The following is a 15,777-nucleotide window of genomic DNA, read 5'->3' as shown; positions in this document are numbered from 1 at the left end:
TGCCCTGTTTGCTATGTAGGCCACAGTGCCCTTGAATGCCTGGCAACCACCCGCCTTCAGGGACCGCTAAGGAGAGTTGTGTACTCACAGACACCCGCACTTACACACCTGACCTCGGCCACAGCAGGAGGCCAGGCAGGTCTGGCTCCTTTCCTGTGACGTGGGTGTATAGTAGTTAAGGCAAACTGTTTCCTGGTCTGATGTTTGGTTCCCAACCTCAGTGTCCCCTGAGTGCCCAGCCCTCCTCCAGGCCAGATGAGGTAATGGCTTCAGGTGCTTGGGGACAAAGGTGGACGACGAAGAATAGTTTTCCATCTCTTTCTCTGGAAGACTTAAATGTTCTCTCCCCATCTCTGAAAGCCCCTGGAAGCATGCTTGAGTGTGCTCACAGAACACACGTAGTGGAAGCCATAAGGTCCAAAAAGCAAGAGCAGACCTGCAGGTGGGACTTGCTCCCCTCTGGGTCACATACAGATATCCCAGCTAATCCTAGATGCACACACAATCCTGTGGGAAACACGTCTTGACTTACAAGGACAGCGTCTCCACTATCTGGTGCACACACATGTGTCAGTGGTCCTGTGTGTTTGGAGGCGAGGTTCTCTCCCAGTGGGGCCCATCATTGTGGTAATGGATGGGTTACAGCTATTTGGGGCCTTCTGTCTGCACGAGTGGGTGGGTTGGCAGGGGCTGTGGGGAGCTTAAAGGCATTGGAGGATGCTGTGCTGTGGGAAGGGCTATGGCTCGGGTCAAAATCAAAGAGGAACAGCTCTCAGATTGCTGCTGAGTGACCTCCCTGACGGTGGTGGAGGGAGGCAGCTGGGATCCAGAGGGAATGCGCTTAGACGTGGTGTTTCTGTCACGGGTAGAGTCTGGGATCAGCTGGGCTGGTTTGGAGGGGATGTTGTAGAGAACAAACAGGTCAAACGGAGGGCTTTCCAGCCCCTGTAAATCTCCCTTCTGCACCGCCTTGCCCCCTCTCCTCTCTTCTCCTCTCCTGGGCACTGAGAAACAATTCAAACAGTGAACTCACTGATCTTAAGAAACCTGGTCTAACTGGTCCCACAGCCAAGCTAGCACCTTGCCAGAGGTAGCCAGGGAACCGGAGACCTGAGTGTCAGGCCGACCTGGCTCACCTGAGAAGACTTTTCAGCTCAGGTCAGTACCACAGGAGACTTGTCCCCTGCCTGGAGAGAGAACCCAACCTGCCCTGGGTGCTGACGCCCAAGCTAGAAAAATTAGGACCCCTAATTCCTATCTTTGTTGTTCAGTCCTTAGCCAGGACAGACTGGGAATGAAAGTTAACCCTCTGGAGCCCTCAGGGACATGCTCAGGGTGTCTGTCCCCTTGGGAACCCATGCCTCTTGCCTGAGGGATGCAGCCTGGAGACCCTGGCCAGGCAGCTGTTTCCCTCCCATTAATTGAGGTTGGCTAGATTATTGGCAGCTTTCTCAATGCAGCTGCGCCACACAAATTTTACCAGCAGCTGGGATAAGCATTTTCTAGAACTCACTCCATTGTTTGGGGCGGGGAGTCAGCCCCGCCACGTGTTTCCTGTTGCTCTTCGCCACCGTGGGCACGCTGGTTTTTCTCTGGGCAGCTGGAGGTTGTTGTGGTTGAATATAAGAACGTAATTAGAGCGCTGCTCACCTGAGCGGTGGGTAGGTGGTGGCGGCGGGGGGGCCCCCCCTCCACCCCCAGTGTGAGAACGGGGTCTGAGTGAGCATGTGCTGGTCTCTTCCAGATCGAAGCAAAGCGGAGATGGACCTGAAGGAGCTGAGCGAGTCGCTCCAGCAGTCAGCTCCTGTGCCTCTCATCTCTCCAAAGCGGCAGATTCGAAGCCGGTTCCAGCTCAACCTGGACAAGACCATAGAGAGCTGCAAGGCCCAGCTAGGTGTGTCCCGGCTGCCTGCCATGGGGGCTGCTCTCGGAGATGCACCTCGGAGAGGGCCTGACTCGCTGCGGCCTCACCAGCTGCCTCGGCCTCCATCTCTGGATAGTTAGAATGCACTGACTGAATCCAGAGTTATTTTGGATTTGCTATGTCAGGTTTTCCCAAGGAGCCTTGGAATTCAGTGGAGGGTCTTTTCCAGCCTGAGGATGTCAGGGGTGGGAAGTTTGCCTCCAAACTCAGGGGTGACAGCATTGCTCTTAAACAGGTCTTATAAAGGCCACCCACGTCAACTCCCCCCCCCCCCCCCCCGCCAACTCCCCCCCGCCCCCCCCCCCACACACAAACACACATCACATACACTTCACCCTCTGGAAGTCTCTACGACTGCTTTTCTGTTGGCTGTCACCCTGCATCCCTTTCTGCCCCAAAGCGTAATGGGTCCTTGGGTGGTGGGCCCTGCCCTCTCAGGAATCTTCAAAAATAGGGAGTCAGTCTTACAGGGATTGCCTTCTCCAGGGAAGCTGCTCTTATGCACAGAACTTATGTTCTAGAATACTGGGTTGGGTTGTAAATTAATCCAGGGGCTCTGACCAGTAACGAATCCCGGAGTCAGGGTCATCCTGAGGTCTCTGGTGTCGGTCGGTACCCTGGATCCTTAAGTGAGAAGGGAGTTGTAATTAGGGGTTGTCTTGGGGAAAGGGGTGGCCAGTGGATTCTAAGATTTTTAGGATCAAAGTTCAGGCTCTGACAGCCGTGGCCAGCTGTCTCCCACAGGCCAATTAAAGAAATGGGTAGTAGCGGAAAGCAGAGAAGGAAATGTATTCAGTGGAGTTTAAGGAGAGGGCTAGAGGTTGCACAGCTAAGAGGTCCTGATCAGGGTATGGTCCTGTCAGGATGCGGTCCTGTCTGTCAGTGGCCCGCCATTGCTTCAGGTCTGTCTCTCTTACTTGACACATCTTCCCTTCAGAGAAGTTGCCCTGGTTGGTACCAGACATTAGCCTTACCTTCATAAAATTGCTGGGGGGATGGGGACCTTTGTTTCAATACTGAGACTGCACAAGGGTGTCCTGGCTAAGGTGTCTCTTACCAGTACCATGGTTTTCCTTGGTAGGGTTCCTGTCTCACCAGGACATTGAGAGGCAGGGATTGAAGGGCTATCCTGGGCTCTGTCTTACATCCTTCCATGGAGATCTGTTACTGCTAGGAAGAACTTTCTTACTTTGTTTGCCGCCTCCTGGACCCACCACGTTCTGCCGAGCCCTGTGTCTGCTTTTCCAGGAGTCGTAGAATAGCACTCAGCCCCATTTTAACAGATGAAAACTATGAAGCTTACAGAGCCGGCCACTTGTATCAAGGTCCCCTCCATAACAGCTTCTGCCTCTGTCCCCGACGCTCACTCCCCAGTACAAAGCTCCGACTGTGCCCTCATTAAAGAGCTCATGTCTGTTGGGCCCTAGGCGAGGCAGACGTCCCCAGCAGCTCTGCCCAGTACTGCTTGTGCCTTGGCTCTGCACGGCTCTTGTCCTTCCTAAGTTTCTCTTTGATGTGTCCAGATCATGGCAGAGACCTGGCCTCTGCTTTTTCCATTCTTCTGGGGATGGATTATGGATTATGACACCATAATTATTATTATGGTTTCTCTGTGTAGTCCAGGCTGTCCTGGAACTCACTATGTAGACCAGGCTGGCCTCGAAATCCACTTGCCTCTGCCTCCCAAGTGCTGGGATTAAAGGCGTGCGCCGCCGCCGCCACCGCCGCCGCTACCACCACCCAGCTCTGGGCCTACATTCTTTGACGGACATATACAGGTGTGGTTTCATCTTGTCCCCTTTGTGAGAAGGACAGTGCTTTCCTATGAGCACTTGAGCCAGGTCACTTAGAGACCTGTCTCCATTTATGGGGCTTGTGGCAGATGGGGTTTGTCAGGATCCCCCCTCACACACCTGCTGCTTGCTACTTAGAGGCCAGCACTCCAGTTTGGCCAGTTCCTCTGCTCTTTGAATGCCCCTGCCTTGATTCCTATGTGGAAGTTCTTCATTTGTGAATTCTGTAGAGAATTCTAACCTTAAAAAAAAATTACAAAAAAGGCAGAAAGACAGCGTGGGCTGAGCGGTTCCCCCTACCTTCCACCCCCTACTCCCCAAACCCCCCAAGCCTCTGGCCTTCCAGAGCTGCCTCTTTATGTTGGAGGAAGCCCAACCTTCTTGTTTGGGTCCCGGCTGGATTGTGGCCTAGACACTTGTCTTCTTCCGGCTGGATTGTGGCCTAGACACTTGTCTTCTTCCGGCCTCTATTTTAATGCCCACCCCTCCTTCACATGAGTCACCAGCCTCGAAGAGTTAGCTCTGTATAAAACCTGACCGTCTGTAGGCGCTCTGCCTTCTTTGGATCTTAACCACCCTAAAAGCCTCTGCCCTGCTGTTCCCACCATAATGAGACCATGTGCGTGTTTCCCACCCATCTTTGCTGATTTTTTTGTTTGTTTGTTTTTTTACCTCAGGCATAAATGAGATCTCGGAGGATGTTTACACGGCCGTGGAGCACAGCGATTCTGAGGATTCCGAGAAGTCAGAGAGCAGTGACAGTGAGTACGTCAGTGATGAGGAACAGAAGCCCAAGAACGAGCCAGAGGACCCCGAGGACAAAGAGGGGAGTCGGGTGGACAAAGAGGCCCCTGCCATCAAAAGGAAGCCCAAGGCGCCAAGCCAGGTGGAGGTCAAAGAGGAAGGAAAGGGTAACTCACCCGTGAGCGAGAAGGCGGACCCCTCGCCCGCCAAGGACAAGCCCAGCCCCGAGCCCGAGAAGGACGCAGAGAAAGCGAAGCCGTCACCACACCCCACAAAGGACAAACTGAAGGGGAAGGATGAGACAGATTCTCCCACAGTGCACCTGGGCTTGGATTCGGACTCAGAGAGCGAACTTGTCATAGACTTGGGAGAAGATCCTTCTGGGCGGGAGGGTCGAAAAAGCAAGAAAGAGCCCAAGGTGCCGTCGCCCAAGCAAGATGGTAAGTCACACAGGCTTTGACGGTTGTGTGAAGTTGGCGCTCGAGGATCGAGCCCGGCCCTCTAAGGTAGAGAGAGGAGCACTCGACCACCAACCCAACATGACAGGAGTGTCTCCGGGTCCCCGGTTGGTAGGAACGACTGTGATCTGTATATGCTCCTGCCCAATCCTCTACACAATGAACCAGAAAAACACATTCCACGGGGCGTGGGTGGACCTAGTTTGCGTGAAGTTCACTTTAGCCTTGGGTTTGCTTGTATACGGTTACATACAGTTCAGTTTGGCCTTGAATTACATAGCCGAGGATGACCTTTGAGCTCAGATTCCCCCTGCCCTCACCTCCCATGTCATAGGATGATAGGTATTTCCCGCCGTAGCAGATTAAAAAGTGCCGGTGATTGAATCTATGGTCTCACAACTAGGCAGGCACCATCCATTAGGAATTGTGCTTACCATAGAACATGGGAGAGACCTCACTGAGCGCCTACTAGACATGACAGTCTGTTCTATGTGCATTGAGGTCTCTGAGCCCTGGGATTCTCTGTAATAATTTGCTCCTGACTGTGGAGGTGGTGTGGGTGCAACTCTGTCCTCTAGCCACTAGATGGCGAGAGTATCAGCCCATCAAGCATGTCTTACCCTAGTGGGCAAAACCTACCAGGCTGAGGACCACAGGTCCTCACTTAGGTACAGGGTGTTTGGTGATGGCCAGCCAGGTTTCTTTTCTTTTCTTTTTTTTGAGTGTGCCTTGTTTCTGATAGGAACTACTCTCATTGTAACCAGGAATAAGGCAGGAATCCATGTCCCCTGTACTGCTGCAAGTCCTTGCTGTGCCTTGGGGGACTTTTCCCCTGAGAGGTGTCTACCTGGGTGGTCTGGAATCTCAGTTCTTAAGAAAGACAGATTCTCGACAGGGAGAAAAAGGGAACAAGATACCTGTGATGGGGAGGTAGGAGGTCCGCTTGAGAAGTCTGTCTAGGGTAGAAAGCCTGCTTGTTAGGCGTAGCCTTTCCTCCACTAAGGACAGTGGGACCCTGCTTCTCCTGTGACACTCAGAGCCTCCTATTCTTTCTGAAGCAGGCTTTACAAGAAAATGGTGTGTATGTCGTAGGTCAAAGGACAGTTCACCAGTCAGGTCTCTCCATCATGTGCATCCTGAGAATTAAACTTAGGGCAGCATCCTTGGTGACTAGTTCCTCTGCACACTGAGGGATCTTGCCAGCCTTGAAATGAATCTTTTGATTGATTTGCCTTCTGCCCTGGTTTAGGGGAAAGGTTTTATATGCAGATAAGTACTAGGGTAGGTAGGTGTGTGTAGCGGCCGTTCCTGGTTGTCAACTTGACTATATCTGGAATGAACTACAATCCAGAATTGCAAGGCTCACCTGTGGTCCAGATCTTTAGGCTGGGAGATATATGTTTCTGACCTGGATCTTAGCATGGAGATCTTGAGGCATAGTGGCTATGAATCCCAGGAGACTAAGGCAAGGAGATCTCTCAGTTCAAGGTCATCTGGGACAAAGCAAGTCCCAGATCCAAGCTTGGGGGCACACACCTTTAATCTGGGCCACACTTCCTGCTGGAGACCTACATAAGGACATTGGAAGAAGGAAGATTCTCTCACTCTCTTCTCCTGCTTGCCTCCTGGAACTGAGCAACTGCTAGATCCTTGGACTTCCATCCGCAGCTGCTGCTGACCATTGTTGGGGAGTTGGACTACAGACTGTAAGTCATCGACAAATTCCCTAACTATATAGAGACTGCCCATAACGTTCAGTGACTCTAAAGAACCGTGACTAATACAGTGTGGTAACCCAAACTTCTAATCCCAGCATTTGGACGCAGAGGAATAATGAGTTCTAGGCCAGCCTCAGCTACATCAGACCCATCTCAAACAAAACAGACCAAACAAAAAAACGTGCCATCCCCGCTTTGGGGGAATTGTGAATGAGAGCTTTCATTTTGATTGTCGCCGTCCTATCAGTAAACACAGAAAGACCTACGAAACCCGAGCTCAAGATTTTAAGAACTGATTAGCGTTCTGGCAGAACCATCCCCTAGATGTGATGTCTGGAGGAAGCAGCCAAGACCCAGCAAACCTGAGTCAATGGTAGACCGAATTTAAGATAATTCTACAACATAACACAATCAGAGCAGTTTCCGAAGGTCTGAGGCAAAACTTACTTCTATAATCCAGATTCCAGGCGCTGCTCTTTGATGGTGGGTGGATGGTCTTTCCCAGAGGCAACACTCTTAGCATCTCTACAGCCAAGTTTTTTCTGGTCAGTCCAGAAGTGAAGAAGGACGTGGTGGAGTGCGACCTCCCAGCCCGAGTACAGAAGTAATCAAAGCCTTTAAGCCCACCCATCACGTGGGCGTTCCCTTCTCCCTGGGCAGGGAGTTAGGTCTTACAAATGCAAAGCTCTGACCAGTTTAGTAATTTAAAGGAGCTAGTAGGTAATCTGCATTTCCTTAGAGTGGTTGGTTACAACCTCGGAGTTCTTCCCTAAGACAATAGAATTTACCAGTGCTTTTTCATCACCCCACCCTAAACCCCAGAAGTCTCCCTATTGAAGAAAGCATTGAAGACATTTCTGGAATTCATCCTACTGAAGAAATTTCCGTACTCTTGTTTCTGCTACTGTTGCCCATTGGAAAAAGATCACGGACAAGAGGCTCACCTCACAGAGCCAGTGTGGAGAGTTGGAACTGACCTTTCTGAGGCCCTAAAAGTGAGCCCACCTAGTTAGTCAGCAGTGATAATGATGTTTATGTCACCGGCAGCAACACAAGCCACCACAGCTGCTGCTTCCCTTTAGAATCCTGCTAGGCACGCCTACCTAGCTAGGAGAATGGGCAAATTCAGAGTGGCTTCTGTACAGAAGGATGTGGGGTAGGTCAGGCCGGCCTTAGCGACCTGCCAACCCTGCCTCCTTGTAGCTTTCTGAACTCTGCTCTGCAGAGGAGCGGGGTGCTCACCAGGCTGGAAACCTTCGCCTCAGAGGAGACAGCAACTCTTCTCTTCCATTCTCCTTGGCTTCTTGTAACCCAAAGCTTGCTCAGGATCCTGTCTGGAATCACCAGGTGTTTTTCTGGGTGATCTGAATCTCAGAGGAAGGACAAGCGTCATCCTCGTGTAATGACAAGGAATATGAACCATGATGGTAAAGTGCCCCCCCCCACCACCATGTTTGGTGTGTTTTCTGAGCACCCTGAGTGGGGCACTGTGCAAGCGGGCACCTCTGCGGCTGCTACCATCTCCCCTTTGTAAGTGAGTTCAGTCCACTGCGAGGCTTCTCCACCGATTCCCATCCCGCCCCCAGCACTCCCACCCCCAAACTTAAACCCAGGTAAATGCAGACGGTTAGTGTCCCACCAGGAGCTGCACCCCCAGCCCCCAACTTAACACTCTTACGACAACTTTAAAAAAAAGTTAGACCCGTTTAAGACTTGAACTTGTTGGGCATTGATGGTGCAGGCCTTGGGAGGCAGAGGCAGGCAGATCTCTGAGTTGGAGACCAACCTGGTCTACAGTGCAAGTTCCAGGACAACCAGGGCTACACAGAGAAAGCCTGTCTAGGGGAGAAAAAAAAAGCCTTAAACTTGACCATTACATGATAGGAAATCCAGTATGGTTTGCTATCTATGAAGAGTTGTTCAGAAACATCTAGAACGAAAGCTAGACTGGGCAGGAAGTCTGGTTGAATGTGTAGAGGGAAGGTTCTCTGGCTTGGGGCTGAATTCCTTTGTTGTAAGTCTAGGCCGCCCCTCCCACCAATGGCTTTGTCTAGGGGAAAGTAGATTCGGTGCACACACCTTTGACAGTCAGGGCCAAGGCCGCCCTGTTGCTTTTCTAGCCGAGGGCTCCTCCTCCGGAAGGGCCGCTATTGAGCTGTCTCTCAGCCCACAGCTCACAGTTCTGCTTAGCAGGGGCCGTGTTCTGCTGTCTTTTCTTCCCCTGGAAGGCTTGGGACTTCTTGATCTGGGATGTGAGCTTGTGCTCCGCTCCTTAAGGCATATAATTCATAGGTGATACAGAGGCCATGTTTGTCCTTGGGGCTCCAGGGACTCTCTGAATTCCTTTGGCAATCTGGGTTTGACCTAGAACTGGTCTGCTGTGTGAGGTTAGGCTCCGAAATCCAATCCAGTTTCTGCTTGTTTCCACCCTACCCGGCTGTAGCCATAGGTAAACCGCCACCGCCCACCTCGGCAGGCAACCAGTCTCCCCCAGAGACGCCGGTTCTCACCCGCTCGGCCACACAAGCCCCCGTGGCCGGGGTCACCGTGGCCGCTACCACCAGCACGATGTCGACCGTCACGGTCACAGCGCCGGCCACCGCCGTCACGGGAAGCCCGGTGAAGAAGCAGAGGCCGCTCTTACCGAAGGAGACCGTCCCAGCCGTGCAGCGGGTCGTGTGGAACGCATCAAGTAAGTTTCAAACGTCCTCCCAAAAGTGGCACATGCAGAAGATACAGCGCCAGCAGCAGCAGCAGCAGCAGCAGCAACAGCAGCAGCAACAGCAGAGCCAGCAGCAGCAGCAACAGCCTCAGTCTACCCAGGGGACGAGATATCAGACCAGACAGGCCGTGAAAGGTACCGCGCCCCCTTCTGTGCTCTGTGGCACCCACCCCGTTTTTTTGCCACACCACCAGGAGAAAGGCCACCTCTGTTTAATTTTACCCCCACGTCCCCGTGTGTCATGGTCATGGCCAGCTTTATCATCCTACATGGAATTAATTTTTTGAAAACTGGCTTGCTATTATTACTATTTGCCTGATTTTTTTTTAAGTTTTTTTTCCCCCCGTTTTATAAGTGATACGTCTTTCCTCCTTACGGAGGGGACAGGATTTGTGTGTAGAATTTCGAATGCTCAGTGTGGGCGCATTCACTGTCCATGTCATTATCCACCCTTCTGTGACAATCATTAGTTGTCGTGACGCCTCTCCCAGTGCATGCATATGCGTTTGTTTTCATATATTATGCCATAAAATATTGCTTTTTTTTCTTTTTTCTTTTTTAAACAAAAAATGGTACCATTCTTGATTTTTTTCCCCCCTCCCTTCCACCCATCAGCATGTTTTAGAGGTCTGTCTGTGTCTTATCCTTTTGGACTGCTGCATAGTATTCCCTAGTTCATTTAAGGTTTTCCCCCTGCTGGTGGGCATTTAGGATGCTTCTAGTTTTTTCCCCACTCTTAAGATATGCTGCAATGGATATGTCTTTGTGGAGTATTTCTTGGGAGCATCCGGAAACCTCCAGGCATTTTGTGGGGAAGTCTTTGGAGTGTAAGGAATTGGTAGGGGCAACGGTTTCGAGCCAGCCTCTGAGGACTCAATGTTGGAGGCCGTCTTCTGTCTCCATCCCATTATCTGAACCCAGTGAGCCCAGATTCAGGAGCACCAATCTGGGTCTGGTTTCTTGGGGCAAAGAAGCTTCTTCCACACCCACTCTGTCTTCCCCCATGCTTCCGCCACCAAAGCTCATCCTGGTGAGGTGACAGGCCAGTCCCAGGGACACCTACAGGGATTCAGGGCCTGATGGCTGGAGAAGGTCTGGACAGGTCAAGAGTGAGCTCAGCTGAAGCAGCTATTGGAGTGCAGCTGGGATTAGGGCAGTCCCTCGCTGGATTCTGTTTCCATGCAGAGCTGTCCCCTGCCGACAGGGGCGATAGGGCTGCAGTGTCCAGACCTGTAGGGTCCTCAGCTTCCAGCTACTTCTGTGTCAGGTTGTAAGGCTTATTCAGCTGGGGCCACTTTTAATCAGTAAAGTGTCTGGGACAGGCTTCAAGCAGTGGGACTCCACCAAAATACCTTCTAGTCCGTCGGGTCGGACTGTAGAGGCTCTTGTAGTAACCGCCCACATCACTAAAATGGCCAAGCATTTATTTAGTTATTATATGTAAGTACACTGTAGCTTTTTTTTTTTCAGACACACCAGAAGAGGGCGTCAGATCTCATTATGGATGGTTGTGAGCCACCATGTGGTTGCTGGGATTTGAACTCGGGACCGTCAGCAGAGCACTCAGTGCTCTTAACCGCTGAGCCATCTCTCAACCCCCAAGCATTACTCACTCCTAGCGTGTTGCCCTGCTAGCCACAGTGGCAGAGACTGACTTTAATGAGTGTGGTACTGTTCGGCCATGAATTAAAACGATAGGCGTTGATTTTAATGAGCCCTGTGCCCATTTTAAAAGATGTTGGGTCATGGGTATAGTTCAGTAGTAGAATGATTCCCCAGCCTGCCCAAGACCCCAGGTTCAGTTCCCAACACTGCAAAAACCCAAAGTGTCAAGGACTGAGATTTTAATGAGTGATGGGCGATGGGCTCTTATTTCCTTCAGGCAGGAAATGATTTTAATTAGCAGAACACCAGGTGTGCCAGGCTTGAGGAAGGGCTCCAGTGGGACTGGGAGGGGGGGGGGAGGGCTGGCATTTTCAGAGGTAGAAAGGGCAGCTCAGACCTTGTAATGAAAGCTAAGAGTCTGCGTGTGAAACTGTCCAGGATTGCCCATGAACGGCCAAGGTCTTACCTTCTCCTGGAGATGGAAAGACTTCAGTCTTCTGTCTTCAGATGCTGGCTGCACCCAGCTGTTAAGTCCCTGTAGTGCTTCAAGGCTAGATTAAGTCACCTAAACTGTACAGCCTTGAGCTCTTGCATTTGCTCAGGGTCTTTGTAGTGCAAGGTTGGCTCCTATTTGAGGAGAGCTCAGAGGAGCCTGGCTCATGCTCCGGTGAGACACTGGCGTTCATGGTTCGAAGCTGGCTAGGGCTGTGCGCAGACGCCCCTCCCTCACCCTGGCTGTGCGCTGGGATGCGCTGTTCCGTATGGGTGGAGTGACCATGCCCTTCGCTTCCTTAGCTGTCCAGCAGAAGGAGGTCACCCAGAGCCCATCCACGTCCACCATCACGCTGGTGACCAGCACACAGCCCGCAGCCCTGGTCAGCAGCTCGGGCTCTGCAAGCACCTTGGCATCCGCCATCAACGCCGATCTTCCCATTGCCACTGCCTCAGCCGACGTGGCCGCAGACATTGCCAAGTACACCAGCAAGGTAAGCGGGTTGGTGCTGCGGCCAGGGTGGGGGTGTCGGGCCCTCCGGCTTGGTAGTGTGTAAAAATGGCTAAGTTGCTGGCTCTATAGAGGGACTCCAAGGGCAACTCGCATTTGAGTCTCAAGGTAGTTTTGTCTATGTCTTACCTTTTTCATAGCTAACCCGGGGTTTGGAAGCTGCTCCTACATAAGCTCTCTAACACCGAGTTGTTTCTCTAGGATGATTCTGTTTTAGTTTGAGGCAGGGTCTTCCTCTGTAGTCTAGGCTGGTCTTGACTGCATCTGAGATTGCAGGTGTGTGGCTACCACTTCCACACTCGGCTGTCCTGGAACTCGCTCTGTAGACCAGAGCTGGCTTTGAACTCACAGAGATCCTCCTGCCTCTGCCTCTGCCTCTGCTTTTTTTTTTTTTTTTTTTTGGTTTTTCGAGACAGGGTCTCTCTGTGTAGCCCTGGCTGTCCTGGAACTCACTCTGTAGACCAGTCTGGCCTCGAACTCAGAAATCTGCCTGCCTCTGCCTCCTGAGCCCTGGGATTAAAGGCGTGCTCCATTGTCACCCAGCAGGTAAGTTAATAGAAAACTATGGACTGTGTTGCTTGATTTCTCTTTGGGAGGTATAAACACGTGTCTGTTTGGCTTGCTGGGAGGGAGAGACCAGCAAGGTGAGATGCCCGGGACCAAGAAGGGCCAGGGCTACTGGGTTCCCTCCTTAAGTCATCCACTCAGTCTCTGCTGGTGGCCTGGCAGGCAGGAAGACCCACTGCGTGGGAACTCTCTTAGTGAGGCATGACTGCGGTTGAATGAAACACACACCTTGGTGTTGTGGAAACCTGCTGCGAGTGTAGGTGTCAGTAGAGATGTGGTAATGACCCCCAGGGCTCCTTCCGCCTAAGGATGGGGATGATACCTGGGTAGTAGGTGCTTGGTGCTGGCTGGTACTGAGTCCATTACTGTGAACCCAGCGTGCATTGGTTAGTTGCCTGCTTATCGGGTTTATCACGGCTAGTGATTTAATAGCTAATGTGACACACTTTCCTGTTTAGTAAATGCTGTGTGAGCTAGAGCAGTCGTCTTACTGATGAGCCAGTGAGTGCTTAGTGATTAGGGGGCAGCAGTTCAGAGGGGAGGAGGGGAGGGCTGCTCCGCCTTTTGCACACGCTCACTCGCTCGCTCTCCCTAACCTTTTCCTTTTTGATTTACTTAACTCTGTGTCAGAGACTGCTGTGTAGTCCAGCCTGGTCTTTAATCCTCTCATCCTGGCCTCCTGAGTGCTAGATTACAGGCAGGAGTCACTCCACTCAGCTTGGAATTTCTCTGTATTTTCTTATGGGCGGGTATTTTACCTGCATGCAGGGTGAGTGTTAGATGTGTATCTGGGTCAGGGTTGGGGTTAGACAGAGTTGGGGTCAGGGTTCAGCGTATAACACTGTATATTTCTTTTCTTCAGAGGCGTGAAGGAGTCAGATCTATAATTTGAGTTTCCAATGGTTGTGAGTCACCGAGTGGGTGCACAGGACTGAGCCCAGGTCCTCTGGAAAAACAGCTGGTGCTCTTAACCACTGAGCCCATTCTCAGCCCTCCTGATTTTTATTTATTTATTTGTTTGTTTGTTTGGATTTGGTTTTTTCTTTCTTTTTCTTTTTCTTTTTTCTTTTTTCTTTTTTTTTTTTTTGATTTGGTTTTTTTGAGACAGGGTTTCTCTGTATAGCCCTGGCTGTCCTGGATCTCACTCTGTAGACCAGGCTGGCCTTGAACTCAGAACTCCACCTGCCTCTGCCTCCCAAGTGCTGGGATTACCGGTGTGCGTGCACCACCACCACCACCCGGCCTAGACCTCCTGATTGGAATTAATACTTCTTTGTTTTTAACTAAAGAATTTTTTAATTTACTCTAATTTCATGTGCATTAGTGTTTTGCCTGTATTTCTGAGGGTGTTGGAATCTCTAAAACCGGAGTTGCCGTGCGAGCTGTCATGTGGGTACTGGGAATTGAACCCAGGTCCTTTAGAAGAGCAGCCGGTGTGCTTCACCGCTGAGTCGTCTCTCCAGCTGGAATTAATAAGTTTTATGTTAGGAGTTAACAGTTTACTGGGTTGAGTTGAGAGTAGAAATGTAAAATTCTGGATGGTGAAAGAAATCTAAGCTTTATAGTCTGTGGTAAGTGTTTCTTGTTCATTTTCTTTTAATTACTTCTTCGTACATGGAGCTGTTACCTAGCACTTGTGATGGAACGACATGAAACCTGGAGAATCCACACAGCACACAGCACACACCACACACACACACACAAGCCCACTCTTTCGTGAAAAGGGGAAGGGTGGGGGGAGACGGCTCACAGGATGACATACTTGCTATGTAGGCAGAAGATCTGTCTGGCTTATGATCTGGTCTAACTCTGGCAACCTAGACCAGAGGCAGAATCCCCTGAGCAAGGCGGCTGTGAGACACTGGCCTTGGCAGAGAAGGTGGAGAGGGGTTGAGGGAGTCTAGCCTTAGCATCTACACGTGTGCACACACAGTCACACGTGCACACAACACACATACACATGGGGGCGGGGAGGGCAGGGAGATGGCACTGCAGGTAAAGGTGAGAGTTGGAACAGGGGAGACTGGTGAAGATGTCAGATGTCCGTGGACAGACCGATTTAAGGAGTGGACTCACAGCCGCCCGCCCACTCCATCGACACCCTCCGCTGATTGGGCCAAGCTGTTTATCTACAAAAGGCTGTCTACTCACAAATGGGCAACCGGAGGCCCGCAGAGTGAGCTCCTGAGAACGTTTAAATCCCATCACTCAACAATACCCTTCTAACTGCCAAAATGAAGAATGGCCTCTTGGGGAGATAGTTTCATTGCCATTGAAAACTGCACACGGTCACGTGTGAAACCGCCTGTCTTTGAGGTGACTGTGTGTCTTGCTGCTGTGGCTGGGGAGGGGCCAGCCCGCAGGAAGAAGGCGGAAGGGACTTACAGATGCATCCGTGGAGCCCAGAAGGCCAGGGGAAGGCCGATTACACTGTTTGGTACCTGCTGTAGGTTTGAAGAAGCCTTGACCACAGTCCCTAAGGCCCCGAAAGGAAGCAACCTCAATTTGGAAACTGCCCCCCATAACTAACCCTGGGTGGTGTGAGCCTCTAAGGCATTTGAATGTCTATGAAGCTCTACAGCATTTTAATGTAAATCAATACAAATTATGCTTATCCCTGGCTAGTTTCAAATGAGTGTGACTCAAACTATTATTTGTTAGGCTCTGTGCAGTTATGGGCGTGGGGAGGGTTACCCCTAGCCTAATTCTCCAACGCTAGTCTGGATACGACCCCAGCCGTGCTCCCCAGATGCTTGCTGTTGAGAGTTTTCTGGGTTATCTCTGCTCCAGCAGTCTGGTGTCCTGGGTAGGTGTAGGCGTCTGGCCCGTGTTGCTGGTCCGCCATGATTAGTGGAGACCTCCTGTTCTTTCCATCTTTTCTTCTTCCACACTCCTCTCTCCCTCTGTATCCCTTTCTTACCCCCTCTTTTTTCCTCCTCTCATGGTGCCTACTGGGGACCCCAGTTGGTAACTCAAATTCCATCTCTCTCTCCCTCTATTCCCCCCAGTAATTGGCTGTTTCCAGTTTTTTTTTCTTTCTTTCTTTCTTTTTTAATTTGGTTTTTTTCCCGAGACAGAGTTTCTCTGTGTAGCCCTGGCTGTTCTGAAACTCATTCTGTAGACCAGGCTGGCCTCGAACTAAGAAATCCACCTGCCTCTGCCTCCCGGCTGTTTCCAGTTTTAATTAATCTATAATTCCTAATTGGGGAGCTAGGTTTACTTAGCCTAACTTGGTGTGTCTGA

The 15,777-nt window shown here is 51.1% G+C and overlaps 1 protein-coding gene across 19 annotated transcripts in view; it reads left to right on the top strand.

Annotated features, from left to right (window-relative positions):
- Positions 1-15,777, top strand: part of Zmynd8 (zinc finger MYND-type containing 8) — a 110,166-nt gene that overhangs the window by 79,602 nt on the left and 14,787 nt on the right. For 12 of the 19 annotated variants that reach the window (XM_052184297.1, XM_052184302.1, XM_052184299.1 and 9 more), the window contains 4 exons: positions 1,745-1,894; positions 4,395-4,901; positions 9,081-9,494; positions 11,760-11,950. In XM_052184297.1, the coding sequence (XP_052040257.1) occupies positions 1,745-1,894; positions 4,395-4,901; positions 9,081-9,494; positions 11,760-11,950 (1,262 nt within the window). The remainder of the gene's footprint in view (positions 1-1,744; positions 1,895-4,394; positions 4,902-9,080; positions 9,495-11,759; positions 11,951-15,777) is intronic. The other 7 variants (XM_052184312.1, XM_052184310.1, XM_052184315.1 and 4 more) reach the window with 1 other exon arrangement.

This window comes from Apodemus sylvaticus, chromosome 5 (assembly GCF_947179515.1).
Source record: "Apodemus sylvaticus chromosome 5, mApoSyl1.1, whole genome shotgun sequence".
Lineage (NCBI taxonomy): Eukaryota > Metazoa > Chordata > Mammalia > Rodentia > Muridae > Apodemus > Apodemus sylvaticus.
Note: the sequence above shows the minus strand (reverse complement) of the source record. Positions and strands in the feature narration are given on the sequence as shown.